The sequence below is a fragment of the Lissotriton vulgaris genome, chromosome 1_2 (genome assembly GCF_964263255.1).
Source record: "Lissotriton vulgaris chromosome 1_2, aLisVul1.2, whole genome shotgun sequence".
Classification (NCBI taxonomy): Eukaryota; Metazoa; Chordata; class Amphibia; order Caudata; family Salamandridae; genus Lissotriton; species Lissotriton vulgaris.
In genome coordinates this window covers 283,813,818-283,829,767 of record NC_141686.1, presented here as the reverse complement: position 1 = coordinate 283,829,767, position 15,950 = coordinate 283,813,818, and the positions used below count along the sequence as shown (strand labels likewise).

At 45.7% G+C, this 15,950-nt stretch overlaps 1 protein-coding gene across 1 annotated transcript; it reads right to left on the bottom strand.

Annotated features, from left to right (window-relative positions):
* Positions 1-9,309: 9,309 nt before the first annotated feature.
* LOC147736496 (heat shock 70 kDa protein-like) lies at positions 9,310-11,729 on the bottom strand. The gene has a single exon (XM_086953230.1). The coding sequence runs from the start codon at positions 11,501-11,503 to the stop codon at positions 9,566-9,568; it is 1,938 nt and encodes a 645-aa protein (XP_086809356.1). The 5' UTR covers positions 11,504-11,729; the 3' UTR covers positions 9,310-9,565.
* Positions 11,730-15,950: the final 4,221 nt, after the last annotated feature.

The window sequence follows — 15,950 nt, the reverse complement described above, 5'->3', positions numbered from 1 at the left end:
ATTAAAGCAGGGGACCCCCAGAATAAACCTGATCCTTGTACCCCTAGCTTTATTTTAAGTTACACAACCCGTCTACGCTATTCTGGCCCCACACCCCCACTTCACCTGATGGCAGTTGGATAGAAGATCTACGCCAAAGTGCCCCTCTTTGAGGTGTCGCCCCTTGGGTATTGCACCACCGACCCAACGAGGAACAGCCCAGATGATGAAGCATGACACCTGAAAGGGTGTGTGAGGGCATTACATCCAACAAAATGGATGCCCACTTGTAGGATCCAATGAGACCCTACAACATCCACTAACACCAACGTGACACGTACTTTCATTAGTTTGAGGAACAGCTCAGCCCTTTTTGTATTACATACGATCTATAAAAGCAGGCATCACTGCCCATCAATGTTGGCCTATATAAACAGGCATCACTAGTCATTAATGGTGGCCTATACAAACAAGTATCACTGTCCAACATTGGTGATCTATATAAAGAGGCGTCACTGTCCATCAAAGGGGGTCTCTATAAACAGGCATCACTGTCTATCAATGGTGGTCTATATAAATGGGCATCACTGTCCAACATTGGTGGTCTATATAAACAAGCATCACTGTCCAACATTGGTGGTCTATATAAAGAGGCATCACTGTCTATCAAAGGGGGTCTATATAAACAGGCATCACTGTCCTTCAATGGTAGCCTTTATCCAGCAGGCATCACTGCCCATCAATGGTTGTCTATATAAACAGGCAACACTGTCCATCAATGGCGGTCTATATAAAAAGGCATCACTGTCCATCAATGGTGGCTATATAAACAGGCATGACTGTCCATCAAAGGTGGGCTATATAAACAGGCATCACTGTCCATCAATGTTGGTCTATATAAACAGGCATCACTGTCCATCAATGGTGGTCTATATAAACAAGCATCACTGTCCATCATTGGTGGTCTATATAAACAAGCATCACTGTCCATCAATGGTGGTCTATATAAACAGGCATCACTGTCCATCAATGGCGGTCTATATAAACAGCCATCGCAGTCCATCAACGGTGGTCTATATAAACAAGCATCACTGTCCATCAATGGTGGTCTATATAAACAAGCATCACTGTCCATCATTGGTGGTCTATATAAACAAGCATCACTGTACAACATTGGTGGTCTATGTAAACGGGCATCACTGTCCATCAATGGCGGTCTATTGCTAATGCATGGTAAAGTGGGAATGGACAGTACAGTGGAACACAGACTTGGGACTGCCCGAGCCAATGCAGATGGCCTTTCCAGGTTCTTCTATGTAGAATATGAAGCCTCTTCAGGGGAAGGTTAGTCTCATTCTCGTTCGTTTGGAGGTGGGGGGGGGTCATGTGAGAATGTGCCTCTTTTGACATGATTAGCTCCCATTTTTTGCCTGGTATTTGATGTGGTTTTGATTATACTTCTGCGCCATGATGGCTTCACTGAAACCAGGAGTGTTTTGTACCAAACAGCTCCATGCAATAAATCCACACTGATGCCAGTGCGAGATTTATTAAAACGTGTACTCAGATTCCTGCAACCAACGAAGAAGAAGGATGAAGAAGACGCCATGCAGTAAAGCCTGAAGATGACTACTGATTTAGCCCCAGCCCTATTGGCCTGTCTACAGCTTTAAAGACGCTGCAGAGAAGACAACACCTGTTCTGTGGCCAGCGACTTCCAGAACCCTAAAGAAAATTGCCTGCTCTTCAACAAAGACCAGTTCTCTCAAGGAGAGCGTCCCTGTCCAGAAGAATCCAACTACAGGGACTCCACATCCAACTGGAACCGCATCCTCTGCTCACTCTGCACTCAACACCCACGGCCCTGGTATGAGTGGCTCACCTGCCCAGTGAAGTCTCCCCAGCGATCCTGACCCTGAGTCCAGCACTGGCTGACCCCTCTTCGACGCCTGCAGACTGAATCCAGAGGCTTCCCCTGACCACATCCAGTCCGGTAAGTAGACTGCAAAGTCTAAATGCACCCCTGCACCCCAAGCCTCTGAGCCTTGATGAGCTGGGCCAACAGTGCCCCTATGACGCCCTACATCTCTACTTACGGCTGCTGTAGTTGGTCTCCCTGCGGAAACCTTCGGTGCAACACCTGCAGCCTGTTAGTCAAAAGCAAAATCCTCTTTGAAAAGCATTGGACGCCCAATGTTGAATTTGCACCCCGCACCCTGCCGTCGCTGTGCCACTGGTGGTGTATGTTTGGTGCTGCTTAGTGGCCCCCCTGTGCTTGACCTAACCCCAAAGCTTGTCCCCTATAACTAAATTACTTACCTACAAGCAGAGTGGCTTCGAACAACCCCTTCTCCATTGAAACGCATTGGGCGAACTGTGGTGGTGTAGTTTTGTTACTCACCTGACCTTTGCCTCTTGGTGACCTTTGGTTCCCAAGACTGGAACTGGAAGTATAATACTTACCCATACAACCGCATTATTATTTTCCTCCATAGGATAATATTGAACTGCTCAGAAATTGTCCTAAGTCTTGACTTTTAAACGTGGAAAGTATTTATATTTAAAAACTTACAAACCTTATTGTGAAGATCTTCGTCTTCAAATAAAGTACCAACAAAGTTTATTTTTCTAAAATTGGTGTGGATCTCCTTTTTGAGTTAGGTGTCCATATTGATCAATGTTGTGCAATAAATATCTTACACTCCTCTGTGTTAAGCCTAAGGCTGCTCGCCCACACTACCACTAATAGAGCACTTTGGCTTTCCATAGAGCTGTGTACACTTTTGGGGAGCCCCTGAACTCTGCCTACGGTGTAACCACCTTGTGGCATACCATTACAGAGCCAGCTTCCTACACAAACATTGATCATTAGCTATAATCCAATAAAGACTCTTGTTAAAGTTGAAAACGTAGAAATCTTTCTGAACTGATCGACGAGCTGAGCAACAACCATCCTCCACCTAAGTTCCTCTAAGGTGAATCCTTCACCTTATCTTTGGCACTCTGGGGCTGAAGAGCAGAGGTGTGGTCCAGTTCCGTCACCAACTCGGCCAAGATTTCATGATTCCTGATCACCACTATAAGATTGACAAAAAACAAGTCTGCTGCAATTTTTGGTAAAATAGGAAATGTATTTATTTCTTTTTTTAAAGGTTTGTAAGGTTTGTGACCTACAGAAGAAATGGACACGAGGACACCGCAGAATATGAGGTGCAGTCGAGCTCACCAGGGTGAGAAAGCGCGTTCACCTACACCCTGTTCTGGAAGCTCATATGACCTTGAGGTTTCATTATAACACTAACAAGTGGTGATGAGCTCATTTGAGTGACTAAATCCACTCTTCACAAGTACCAACAGAGTACACAGTTGCAGCTGAATCAGCAGTAATAGAAAAAAACTCACTTCAGTGCCAGGACTGCTTGATGCGTTAACTCAAAAAGTCACAGCCAGTTAACAAAGTGTGCATGAGCAGCAAAACACGGCAGCCACAGGTTCTAGTTGTAAAACCATTAACAAAGCTCATTCTACTTACTTTTACAAGACTTTTTTAAACACCGAATCCAGAAGGATTCTATGGGCCTTAATGACCCATCACCTTTGGTCTCTCCTAGAGTGCTGTCCTCCCCTGTGGTCTCTGAGCTCTCTTCAAGGGGTGTCACTCGAAGGCATCTCCCCTGGAGCCTGGCAATCCTTTCCCGGGAGCTCCTATCTTTGCAGAACTGTCTGAACGGTTTTAGGGATCAATGACAAGCAGGAGTTACTGGGCCAGAAGGGAGGTCTTATACCACTGATGTGCTGGACTTACACTGTTACTGAAACCTGAGCCCTAACTACACCCTAATGTGTATCAAAGCAAACAGCCCCAGGCTTCTCAGGGGCATAATGTGGGGATATAGACTCAGAACTCAACAGTTACACAACTGAAATAAATAATCACTGTCCATCCCAGCCATTTAGGTTTATGAAAAGAGAAACGTACTTTATCACTAGGGCTCTCGGTTCTACAGTACTTGTTTTTCTAACACTTCGGTCTGTATTTATCAATATTTCTTTTTTGACCATCTGGTTGGTATTTATCCATATTTATTTAGTATTTTGTGAATAAACGAAGTCAGAACTCGAATGTTTCTACATTTATTAAAAAGCTAAATATGCACTTGCACGTTACTGCCAGACATGTTTTAGCACAATAAACAACCAAATATAATAAAATAGTAACACAAATGAGAATATTAGCATTATAGCACAAGCATGCATTGAGATTTGCAGTTATTTAACCCCTTAAGTGCTGATGAACCACTCCGTCATCAGCTGCGGTGGCGCTGTGCTGATGACGGAGCGCTTCTGTCATGGCCCTGCGCCGCTCTTGCGCGGCGTGAATTCCGCGCCTGCGCTGAGCATTCTATTGAGCGGGCGGGGCCATGACGGAACCGCTCTGTCATAAGCACAGCGCAACCGACGCTGGTGACGGAGCAGTTCCGTCACCAGCACGGCTCCGCCGCGCGGCCGCCCCGCCCCCTTAGCACTGCGGCAGAATAGCCGCCGCAGTGAAGGGGTTAAGCAAATCTCATTGTTTGTTTTTGTTTTAAATCCCTAAGTTGTCAATATGCATAGATATTGGCCTGGAATTCATGAATAATAGAATGGATAGGCACTTAAAATAAGTCAGATTTTCTGTATGTTTCTGATTCTAAAAATAAATACAAACAAAACAGGGTCAGATTTACAAACCCCTTGCTCCACTTTTACGCCGCCGTTGCGTCACTTTTGTGACGCAGCGGCGGCGCAAAGCCAGCACCATGCTGCGGGGTATTTACAACATGACACATCTGGGAGACGTGTCACGTTGTAAAGCCATACGCCACATGTAGGCGTTCCGGCGCAGGGGGGGGCGTTCCGGCGCAGGAATGCCTCCTAAAAGTGGCTGAGTGAAATCTACAAGGTTTCGCTCAGTCACTTTTAAGGCCATGCTGCGTCAAAACCCTGCGCTTGCTTGAAGCAGGCGTAAGGATTGGCACAGCATGTTAGGGATAGGGCACCCCCGAGCCTTGCTGGAGCTGCGTTGTGCTTGCGATGCAACTCCAGCAATGCGCCACCTTTCCGACGGGGGATGCGACACGCATCTGCCAATCTGTGCGCCACGGTGCGCCGCATTGTAAATGCGGCGCATCAGTGGTGGCGCACGGGTAGGCAGATGCATCGCAACTCTTCTGGCGCATCCCTGCTGATTAGTAAAGATGCGCCAGAAGTAGTAAAACTGCCCCACAATGCTTTCTGTCTCTAAAGATCAGTAAAAAGGGTAAACTGGGAGCCTTATATATTACATAAGCAAACAGGCTATTCAAGGGTGGCAGGGTTCTAACAAGGCAATACAGGTTAAGGAATATTGATCTGTGAAGGCAGGTTTCAGGTGCAGGCTCATAGAGGGAAGTTTAAACAGATTACTGTGTCTCTGAACTACACATCAGTCTCTTAGTAACACCCAACTTCTTAGCAGTTGAAAATAAGGCCCAAAATCCTAGATCTAATCTTCGCATTGTTTATTTTGTGTTTACATTCTCACCTGCCACAGGGCCCCAGCATTAAGTCCTTGCTGGACGTGTGATGCATGTATGAGGCTCTCACAAGGGAAACAGCAATTACAACACGTTCTAACCCACGCATGCTGTTACAACGCAATGTTACAACGGATATATGATGTTACAACGTGTACTTTTAGCACGCATACCATTACCACTGATTTTTTACAACGCAGGTCATGTTACAACGGATACCTTTACAACGCAGATACTATTATAACGCATACCATTACAACGTAAGTATAGGTAAGTATATAATATTAATATATATTTTAAATAATTATTTTTGTAATATTTAATTTAAATATAAATTATTAAATTATTAAATAATTATATTAATGAAATTAAATTAATTTGAATTTTATTCTTTGTAAATATATATTAAAAATACCCCTGTACCCCAAAACCCAACCCCAGCCATGAAACCTAAAAATACCCCTGTACCCCATAACCCAAACGCAGCCCTAAAACCTAAAAATACCCCTGTACCCCATAACCCAAACCCAGCCCTAAAACCTAAAAATACCCCTGTACCCCATAACCCAAACCCAGCCCTAAAACCTAAAAATACCCCTGTACCCCAAAACCCAAACCCAGCCCTAAAACCTAAAAATACCCCTGTACCCCAAAACTCAAACCCAGCCCTAAAACCTAAAAATACCCCTATACCCCAAAACCCAGCCCTAAAACCTAAAAATACCCCTGTACCCCATAACCCAAACCCAGCCCTAAAACCTAAAAATACCCCTGTACTCCATAACCCAAACCCAGCCCTAAAACCTAAAAATACCACTGTACCCCATAACCCAAACCCAGCCCAAAAACCTAAAAATACCCCTGTACCCCATAACCCAAACCCAGCCCTAAAACCTAAAAATACCCCTGTACCCCATAACCCAAACCCAGCCCTAAAACCTAAAAATACCCCTGTACCCCAAAACCCAAACCCAGCCCTGAAACCTAAAAATACCCCTGTACCCCAAAACCAATACCCCTAATAAATGTTATTTAAAAAAGATAAACTTACCTATAAACTTACCTAAACTTACGTTGTAATGGTATGCGTTGTAATAGTACCTGCGTTGTAGAGTAATGCGTTGTAAAGGTATCTGTGGTAATGGGTCCTGCGTGGTAATGGATCCGTGGTAACGGTACTGCGTGCTAAAAATTGCGTGGTAACAGTTACATACCTGTTACAACACATGCGCCTCTAGCACGCATGCCTTTACCACACATATTTTTACCAAGAATTGCTTTACAAAGCATTCCAGCACCGGAAATATATAAGTATTATATATGTATGTATATGGGTAAGTGTTTGTATATTTCTCACAAATAGTAATGAGTGCAGACCCAGGCACTCATCACTGACCCTGAGTCTCTCTGGGGCCGGGTTGGTAAAAGGTCATGGGTGGCCAGCACACATCACACTTCTCTGAAGTACAGCAGAAGGAGGACAGACCACAGTCATGCTGTTCTTCTTCAGAGCAGTGCGCTAGGTTCACAAGGTAGAGGCAGGTAGATCCACTTTACAACTCAGTTCCTGTGAAATCCCTACTGGTCTGAGTGACCCCGGACAGCAGTCACACTTGAGAGCTGCAGCGCAGTCCGCCAGGCTCAAATAGGGAGCACAGTGTAGTCGCAAAGCAGTTCCTCCAAAGTCCCTATAACCAGTCCACTGTTTTGACCAGTGTCCTCGTCCAGGTCACCACAGATGGTCTCCTATGGGTAGATTTCCTCCTGCAGTGGGCCCTCTACTCCCCTCTCTCAGCATGCTGGGTAGACTCATGAATATCAAGAGGTTCCATGACACCATGCGGGCACTCTTCGGTAAACGAGAAATCCTGGAACGATTTTAAAAAGTTTCAAGATTTCTCTCACAGTTCTGTGCCAGACAGCGAATGCCGATTCCACTGTCACTGTTTTGGAGCTGGTTTGAGCCAAGGAGCTCATTTTGTTCACCCATCTTCTAAGAGCACAAGTCCTAGTCTTCAGGTGACAGTCCCACAGCAGGGAACGATGAGGGGTGTCTCAAAGGAGAGCACTCGCTAAAAAGGTGCCATGGGTCAATGTAAATGTATAGGCATTTATATAGCGCACTACTTACCCGTAGGGTCCCAAGGCGCTTCGACCGCTGCGAAACCCTTCCTGGCTTCCCTGAGAGATGGTCCCTTAATGGGTATCTCCAGGGTGAGACCAGGCATCCCCGGCGGTCTGGTGGGGCCGTTAGTGAAGATGAGGCAAGCTAATGCCCAGAGTTGCCGAGTGTGATCGCTGATCAGAGAGGGCACCGAGGCGAGAGAATTATCGAGTCCGCTGACCCTGGTCCAGAAACCTGCCGCGCCGGGAATCGAACCCTGGTCCCGGGCCGTCCTCTGCTCTCGGGTCTACCGCCTCTAACCAGTGAGCCACACTACTTCATCCTGCATCCGACAGCCACCCGCCTTTTGAAGTAGCACCTCTGGGAGAGACAAAATACAGACTCCACAAGAATGGTTCACCCTGTACTTACACAGGAGACCACGTTCTCCACCTGCTCACGCTATCCATCTATAGCAATAGGAGTGCTACAGAAGGAACAATCAGGCAAGACAGTGTTGAAAACACACTGCTACATATCTACAGGGAGCTCTGGCTCCATCCTTCACACCTTAATGTATGGGGCTTCACAAAAGCTTCAGGAATGCTAGCACTGCACTTTGCTTGTATACCAGGCTCTACAAGGGGAAATCCAAAATGAATCTCACTGATCGCATAACCATACCCTTGCTTGACATACAGAAACATAGTACCAGTCACCTGTTACTCCGTGCACACCTACCATGCACTAAGGATGTTAGCAAAGGGCATGGTGTTACAGCAACTTAGTAAAAAATCAGAGGGAGGATGGCGTGTTTTGTGAGCTCCTTCAGACCACTGAGCACTACTCTGGGCTTCCAGTTTCTTTACACATGTAAGGCACTCATGAATGATTATTTCATATGCTGGGCACCAACAATCATAAAGACAGTGGATTTTTGCAGTTATGTAACTGAGAGCAGAGGTGCACTCTTGCAAAACAATGCAGGACAGTAATAGTTGGTTCAGAGATATCTTCAACAGTGGTAGGCCTAGAAGGAAAATCTAGCACTGAGGGGGCTACTGCGAAAATAGTGCACTGGGAACGAGGATGTATGCCAGACACTGTAAAGTGGTGAGGGCTTAGAGAAATGCCCTGCACTGGGATGTCGGATGCAGTCAGTTTGCAAGCTGGTTGCTGGTGGGATGTCTCACTTAAATGGGGATAGGAAGTGAGTACTGGAAGGACAGAACCCCTGCATTGCTATGGGTGCTGCAGGAAGATACAATCTTAAAATGAGAGTTGTAGGTGAGATGAGGAGATGAAGGGAGAGATACTGTGAGGGAACAGTGGAAGAATTATACACTCTCTTTCCAGGTGTCTTTTGTTTTGACATTACGCTGCCCCACCCCATCCTCCTCCTCCCTGCCCCTCCCCCCCCCACCCACCTCCACCCAAGCACCTTTAATAAGACTCCCACCCCAGGAACAGGTATAGCTATCTCCACGTTAAGGAGTTCCAGAACAACGCTCAAACAGGAAACAGCATCAAGAAAACAATGATTTAAATAAGAAACTGAATATATAAAAATATCTATTATACCAAAAAGTTTACTTGTTCAGCCGTAGACATTTTCACAACAGAAGGCAATTTATTCACAAGGAAGAAACAAACAACTTCAAAGATAAACTAAAAATATCATTTTATTTAAAGTGTTCAAAGTGCCAGCTTTGAAATGTTACATTTAATCAGATTAAATATCGGCTAAATTGCTCACAACATATCCTCTCTCACACAACTAGACTTAAATAATAAAAATAAACAAATCTTCATGTAAACATTACCGTCTTCAATTGGCAGCACATAGTCAATTAAAAAAAGTAATCTGTCAATTCAGTAATTAAAAAACAGATGGGAGTCCATAAAAATAGTCCATTATTGTCCATGATTAATCTACTTCCTCAATGGTGGGTCCAGTGCCGGAGCTCCCTTGGCGAGCCTGAGCTCCACAGCTCCCACCAGGCATTCCCCCAGGCATCCCACCCTGGTACAGTTTGGTGATGATGGGATTACAGACCTTCTCCAGCTCCTTCTGCTGGTGCTCATACTCCTCCTTCTCTGCCAGCTGATTGCTCTCCAACCAGGCGATAGTCTGGTTACATTTGTCCACAATCTTCTTCCGCTCATCTTCGCTGATCTTATCTTTAAGTTTGTCATCCTCCACTGTGCTCTTCATATTGAAGGCGTAGGACTCCAGTGCGTTCTTGGCAGAGACTTTCTCTCTCTGGGCTTCATCATCTGCTTTGTACCTCTCTGCCTCCTGCACCATCCTCTCGATCTCCTCTTTGCTCAGTCGACCCTTGTCGTTGGTGATGGTGATTTTGTTCTGTTTTCCAGAACTCTTGTCCACAGCAGAGACATTCAAGATACCGTTGGCATCTATATCAAAGGTCACCTCGATCTGTGGCACACCACGAGGGGCTGGTGGGATTCCGCTCAGATCAAATTTCCCCAGGAGATTGTTGTCCTTGGTCATGGCTCTTTCACCCTCATACACTTGAATGAGGACTCCTGGCTGGTTATCAGAGTAGGTGGAGAATATCTGGGTTTGCTTGGTTGGGATGGTAGAGTTGCGTTTGATGAGGACAGTCATCACACCCCCTGCTGTCTCAAGTCCCAGTGAGAGAGATGCTACATCCAGGAGGAGCAAGTCCTGCACATTCTCAGACTTGTCCCCCATTAGTATAGCAGCCTGCACTGCTGCACCATAGGCCACAGCTTCGTCTGGGTTGATACTCTTGTTTAGTTCTCGGCCATTAAAAAAGTCTTGCAGTAGTTTTTGTATTTTGGGAATGCGAGTGGACCCTCCAACGAGCACAATGTCATGGATCTGAGCTTTGTCCAACTTGGCATCCCTCAAGGCTTTCTCCACAGGATCAAGAGTCCCTCTGAAGAGGTCAGCACACAGCTCCTCAAAGCGTGCTCTGGTGATGGAAGTGTAGAAATCGATGCCTTCGAACAGGGAGTCAATCTCGATGCTGGCCTGAGTGCTGGAAGACAGGGTCCTCTTGGCTCTCTCGCAAGCAGTTCTCAGTCTCCTGACTGCCCTCTTGTTCTGGCTGATGTCCTTCTTGTGCTTTCTTTTGAACTCCTCAATAAAGTGATTGACCATTCGGTTGTCAAAGTCTTCACCTCCCAAGTGGGTGTCTCCAGCTGTGGCCTTAACTTCAAAGATGCCATCATCAATGGTTAGAATGGAGACATCAAATGTACCACCACCAAGGTCAAAGATCAGGACATTACGCTCTCCCCTGCCACTCTTGTCCAGGCCATAGGCAATCGCTGCTGCTGTTGGCTCATTGATGATTCTCAGCACATTTAAGCCAGCGATTACTCCAGCATCTTTAGTGGCCTGCCTCTGGGAGTCATTGAAGTAGGCAGGCACAGTGATGACCGCATTGGAGACTGGGTGTCCCAAGTATGCCTCAGCAATCTCCTTCATCTTGGTCAGAACCATGGAAGACACCTCCTCTGGGGAGAAAATCTTGTTCTCCCCTTTGTACTCCACTTGAACCTTGGGCTTCCCACCATCACTCACCACCTTGAAGGGCCAGTGCTTCATGTCAGCCTGCACAACTGTGTCATCAAACTTTCTGCCAATCAGTCTCTTAGCATCAAAGACAGTGTTCTGGGGGGTAAGGGCCACCTGGTTCTTGGCAGCATCTCCAATGAGCCTCTCAGTGTCTGTAAAGGCCACATAGCTGGGGGTGGTGCGGTTGCCCTGGTCGTTGGCGATGATCTCCACCTTGCCATGCTGGAAGACCCCCACACAGGAGTAGGTGGTGCCCAGGTCGATGCCAATGGCGACTCCTTTGGGTGCAGTCATTTCTTCAGTGTTGTCTGAGCAGCGAGCTCTGCTTCAAAATGCAAAGTCCTTCTGGCAACAGCTAACAGCTGAATAGCTTCAATAATTGCACCCTGGTAGAAGCCTCTGTGAGATGTGCTCTTTTCGGCAAGTGATCTGAAGAAACTTCTTCCGCGATGAGCGTCTGTGAAGTAGCGCGTACAGACTGTGCTTCTTCTGTCAGTCTCTTGCCTTCAAGCGCTAGACTTGCGCTGCAGTCTCCTCCGGGTCAAGGTTCCTAGTATGATCTCTCTCGATTTCTTCGAGTTACCTCTCTGAGGAATGACAGCTGACAGGCAACGCGGCGTATTTATACCCTGCATGCCCAGGGGCTCGTGCGAGACCAGCCAATCACTGCGCGCCCAGCCCGCCCACCGTTCCCGAACATTCCCGAGGTCTCTTTGGCCGGGAAGCTTCTAGCGCTTGCCAGCACAAGTTTCGTAACAACCAATCAGGACGAGTTATAACCCTGATGTCACTACACTGGCAAGCCTAACAGCAGTTGGACGAGAAAGTCGCGGAAGCGCCTCAGTGTTGTTCAACCTGAATCAAAACACAAGACGATTTATCTAAAGGTGCAACGTCGCCTTCAATATGAGAAATATTTTTCATCCAGTCCAAAAATTACCCCATGACTACTTGTTCCAGAATGCACTATTACCGTGGTAACGGAGTTCATTTGAATGTAAACGTATTTCTGCCGGAATACAACCGTTTTCAAAGAAAAAGATAATTGGAACGCTTTATTTCTTAGTAGACCTCTGGTAGTACATTTTGACAGGTCATAAACGAGCTGCAGGTCACGGGGCTTCTCGTCCTTTCTGGAACCTGTCAGATCGGATAAGGCGAGCTATTGATGCGCATGCGCACATGAGCTGGTCTCATCGAGGCATCCGGAGCATTCTACAAATGTCCTGATAGTTATTTAAATGGACACACCCCTCGTCTGTAATTGGTCAATGTATGCCGAGCCTCTCACGGTGCTGGTCGTTTCCTAAGGTCCTCTGATAAGCTCAACGGGCCGGGGCGTCAGGAACAAACCAGAGGCTTCGAGAATCTGCTCGTTGCACCCGCCCAGGTCTCTTCTGATTGGACCTCAGTAGTGACATTTCTAGAAAGGGCCAACTGTGAGAAAAAGAGGAAGAGTGATTGGTCGTAGGACCTGTGCCCTAGCGCGTGGCTACTTGGCATATGCAGCTGTCAGGGGCGTGGCTTCCATTTATTTATTTTTATTTATGCATTTTTATATAGCGTGGACTTTACCCGAAGGCGTCAGAGCGCTTTACAATAGGAACAGAAAATTACAAAAGCAGACGATAAGTTACATGAGGTAAAAGTGACAGATGTGAGCAAACAAAATACATGAGGTAGCAAACAGTTCATTACAGGAGGAAAGAGTGACAAGTGTGCAGGTTACAAGAGAAAACAAAGTACAATTAGAGGTAATATACTGCAATATATGCTAGACACTGAGGCACAAGAACAAACGTTACATAGGCAACTGTGGCACTTGTTCAAGTATCAAAAGCAAACAAAATGTGAGAGGCAGTGGCGGCTGGTGAACTTTGAGAGTGAACTTTGAGAGTGGTGAGGCTGGGGTTGCGAAGGTATGAGTTAACATAACATTAGGGTAGCACAGGATTTTTTTGCGAGGTCGGTCGCGATTTCCTGCGCAAATCTTGTTTTAAAACTTAATTTATTTTCAAGAACAATTTTTTTAAATAAAAAGAGAAAAACACCATAGATGTTTTTAACTTCAATGGTTCCCCGTTTAATGGAAGTCCTTATTTTGGCATATTTTTGTATTGCAGCAATATGTAAAGGAAATTAGCAACGAATTTAGCACAACAATGTTGTGATGAGCAGAAGCAGAAAAAGTTCAGTTGAAATGAATTTAAGGGACAATTTTCAATTAGGTGGCTGTTCAAACAGCCAGGCACCAGCATCCTGCTGACTAGTCATTGAAAGTGCAAAAAAAACCCAATCATGCATGCTCTGCACTTCAGGCGGCATAGGTAAAAGCTTCAACAGAGATAGGCAAATTATTGATACTATTAATCAAAGGTACTTTGTGGTGAAAACAAATGCAACATTATTTGCTCCAAAAAGAGAAGAGAACTCCACAAAGCTAACTCATTCAGTGTTTTGATGAGTTTCGATCTAGTTGTATGACTCCCCAAATCAGTTGTGAAGGAATATCTGGATGTGGTAAAAATGAACAGTAAATGCGTTTTAATGTCAGTTCTGACATTCTAGCTCTGTAATTTTTTTTCCAGCTTTTATAAAGGCCCAACTCCCCCAAAGATACTGGTGCACTTTACATGAGCACCAGTTGCATGAGACAAGGACATATTCATGTTCTATAAGGACAGGGATAGTATTTACTCAGAACCACTCTATGTTGAGCTGACACCAGGACTCGATCCAACCTCACCACTGAAAAATGGGCCGCTCTGACATTCACATCATCTACCATAAAGAAAATATGCCAGTCATAACATGTCACAAGCACACCTCACGGGATCATTTTGTTTACAAGCTAGGACCGCCATATACTTGAAATAGCACCCCATATTAAACTCTAAAGAATTATAAATACGTTCCTACCTGTATTTACAAATTACATTTATAAAATAAAAATTCCTCCCTCCTGATCCTAACAATAAACCTTAAGAAAGTTAGAAAACGATGTGTCCATTCCAACATGCAAAAAACAATTCATTTATACCTTTTATTGGGATTATAATACAGCATTGATGATTGATAAAATTGCTTACTTTACTTTCTTCAAATAGGCCGGGTCCGAGCAAGTCACTTTCTCATTTCCCCAGCAGCAAAGTTTTTCTTTTTCATGCCGGTCTGAAGCATTGTCAGGACTGACTCGGGTGACTCTTTAATTTAAGCACGGCAAGTTATTTCACTGCACTGGACATCTGCAGTGTCTAAAATCCACGAGTCTGCATGTGGTGGAAAAGGCGTCCAAAAATGTCTGCAGCGCGGGAAGCAGACAACTCGAGTCTGCGAAGTGTGTATTCAAAATTAACGAAGACACACTGCGCAGACTCGATTACTTGGCTTCCCGGCTGCCTGTAGCCTTAACTTCACCCTTTCCTAGTACATCACAGGGTGGGTGCCACCCCACCTTGTGACGTGCTGGGAAAGGGTGTGGTGGCCATGCTCTCACCTCCCTGATTGACGGAAAGCCCCAGAGATACAGGGCTTCAGTTAAAGACGCCCGGGGCTGATTTCATTCCCAGGGGATCAGGGGGAGGAGACTGGTCGACAAGGCTTTGTATTTGCCGAGCTGATGACCTCACAGGCCTCAGGGCCGTGAGAGCTTCAGCCCGGCAAATACTCTACACTTTCGGCAAGCCTAGGGGGCAGCATTTAAGGAATGCTTGCTTCCGTCACGGATGGAAACAGGCACAGTGACTGACACGGCGTCAGTGCATCAGAGAAAGCACAAAATGTGTGCTCATTTTATTAAAAAAAAAAACATTTGTGTGCCAACAAATTGCTTTTAGTTTTATTTACTCTGACTCTGTCCTTGGCAATGAAAGTAAGGGGGGCGGAGCCCCGACGCCCAACAGCAGAAACCGCCACTGGTGAGAGGTAGCAAACAGTGTGTTACAAGAGAAAAGTGACGTCTGCATGTTACAAAGGAGTACCAAACACAGGTACAAGGATAATACTGCAATAAATGGCATACACTCCAACCACAAGAACACACTGGGAAGGCACTTCCAAAGTCATGGAGAATAGAGTTTTCAGTAATGGGAGGTCTTCCTTCAGATAATAGAGAGGGCATGAATTAACTTTGGCAGTGTCTTTGAAGGAGGAGAACTTTGAGGTCAGTTTTGAAGGCCTGGGGGTAGGTGGTGGTCCGGAGCCGAGGCGGAAGTGAGTTCCATATTCTCACCGCGTTGCCTGAAAAGGATTACAACGGTGTGATGTGGTCGCTTCTTTTGGCCCCATAAATGAAACGAGCTGCTGAATGGAGAAGAGATCTAAGGGGGGACAAGTGGGATTTGGGGAGGCCAGTAAGAAGAGAATTACAGTAGTCCAGTCTGGGAGAGGACCAGCCATTGCACCAGGGTTTTAAGGTCCTGCTCCGGGAAAAAGCGACAAATTCCCCAAAGAAGGCGCAGTTGGTATCGAGCAGACTTTGCAATGGAATTGATGTGGGAGATTAGATTGAGTTTTTTGGCGAGTATGACACCAAGGGATTTTGCTCTGTCGACAATGATGGGTTTATTGTTAAGTAGATTCATCTGATCCATCCATGATTGAACCGGGGGAGGAGAGAGTGAGGAGGAAGAATTCAGGGGCATATTATCAAGGGGGTTTATCTCCGCTTTTTTGGCTTTAAAAGCCAAGAAAGCGGAGATAAAATTATCTCCCTATTACCTAGCTGTCGCTAACACCAGTT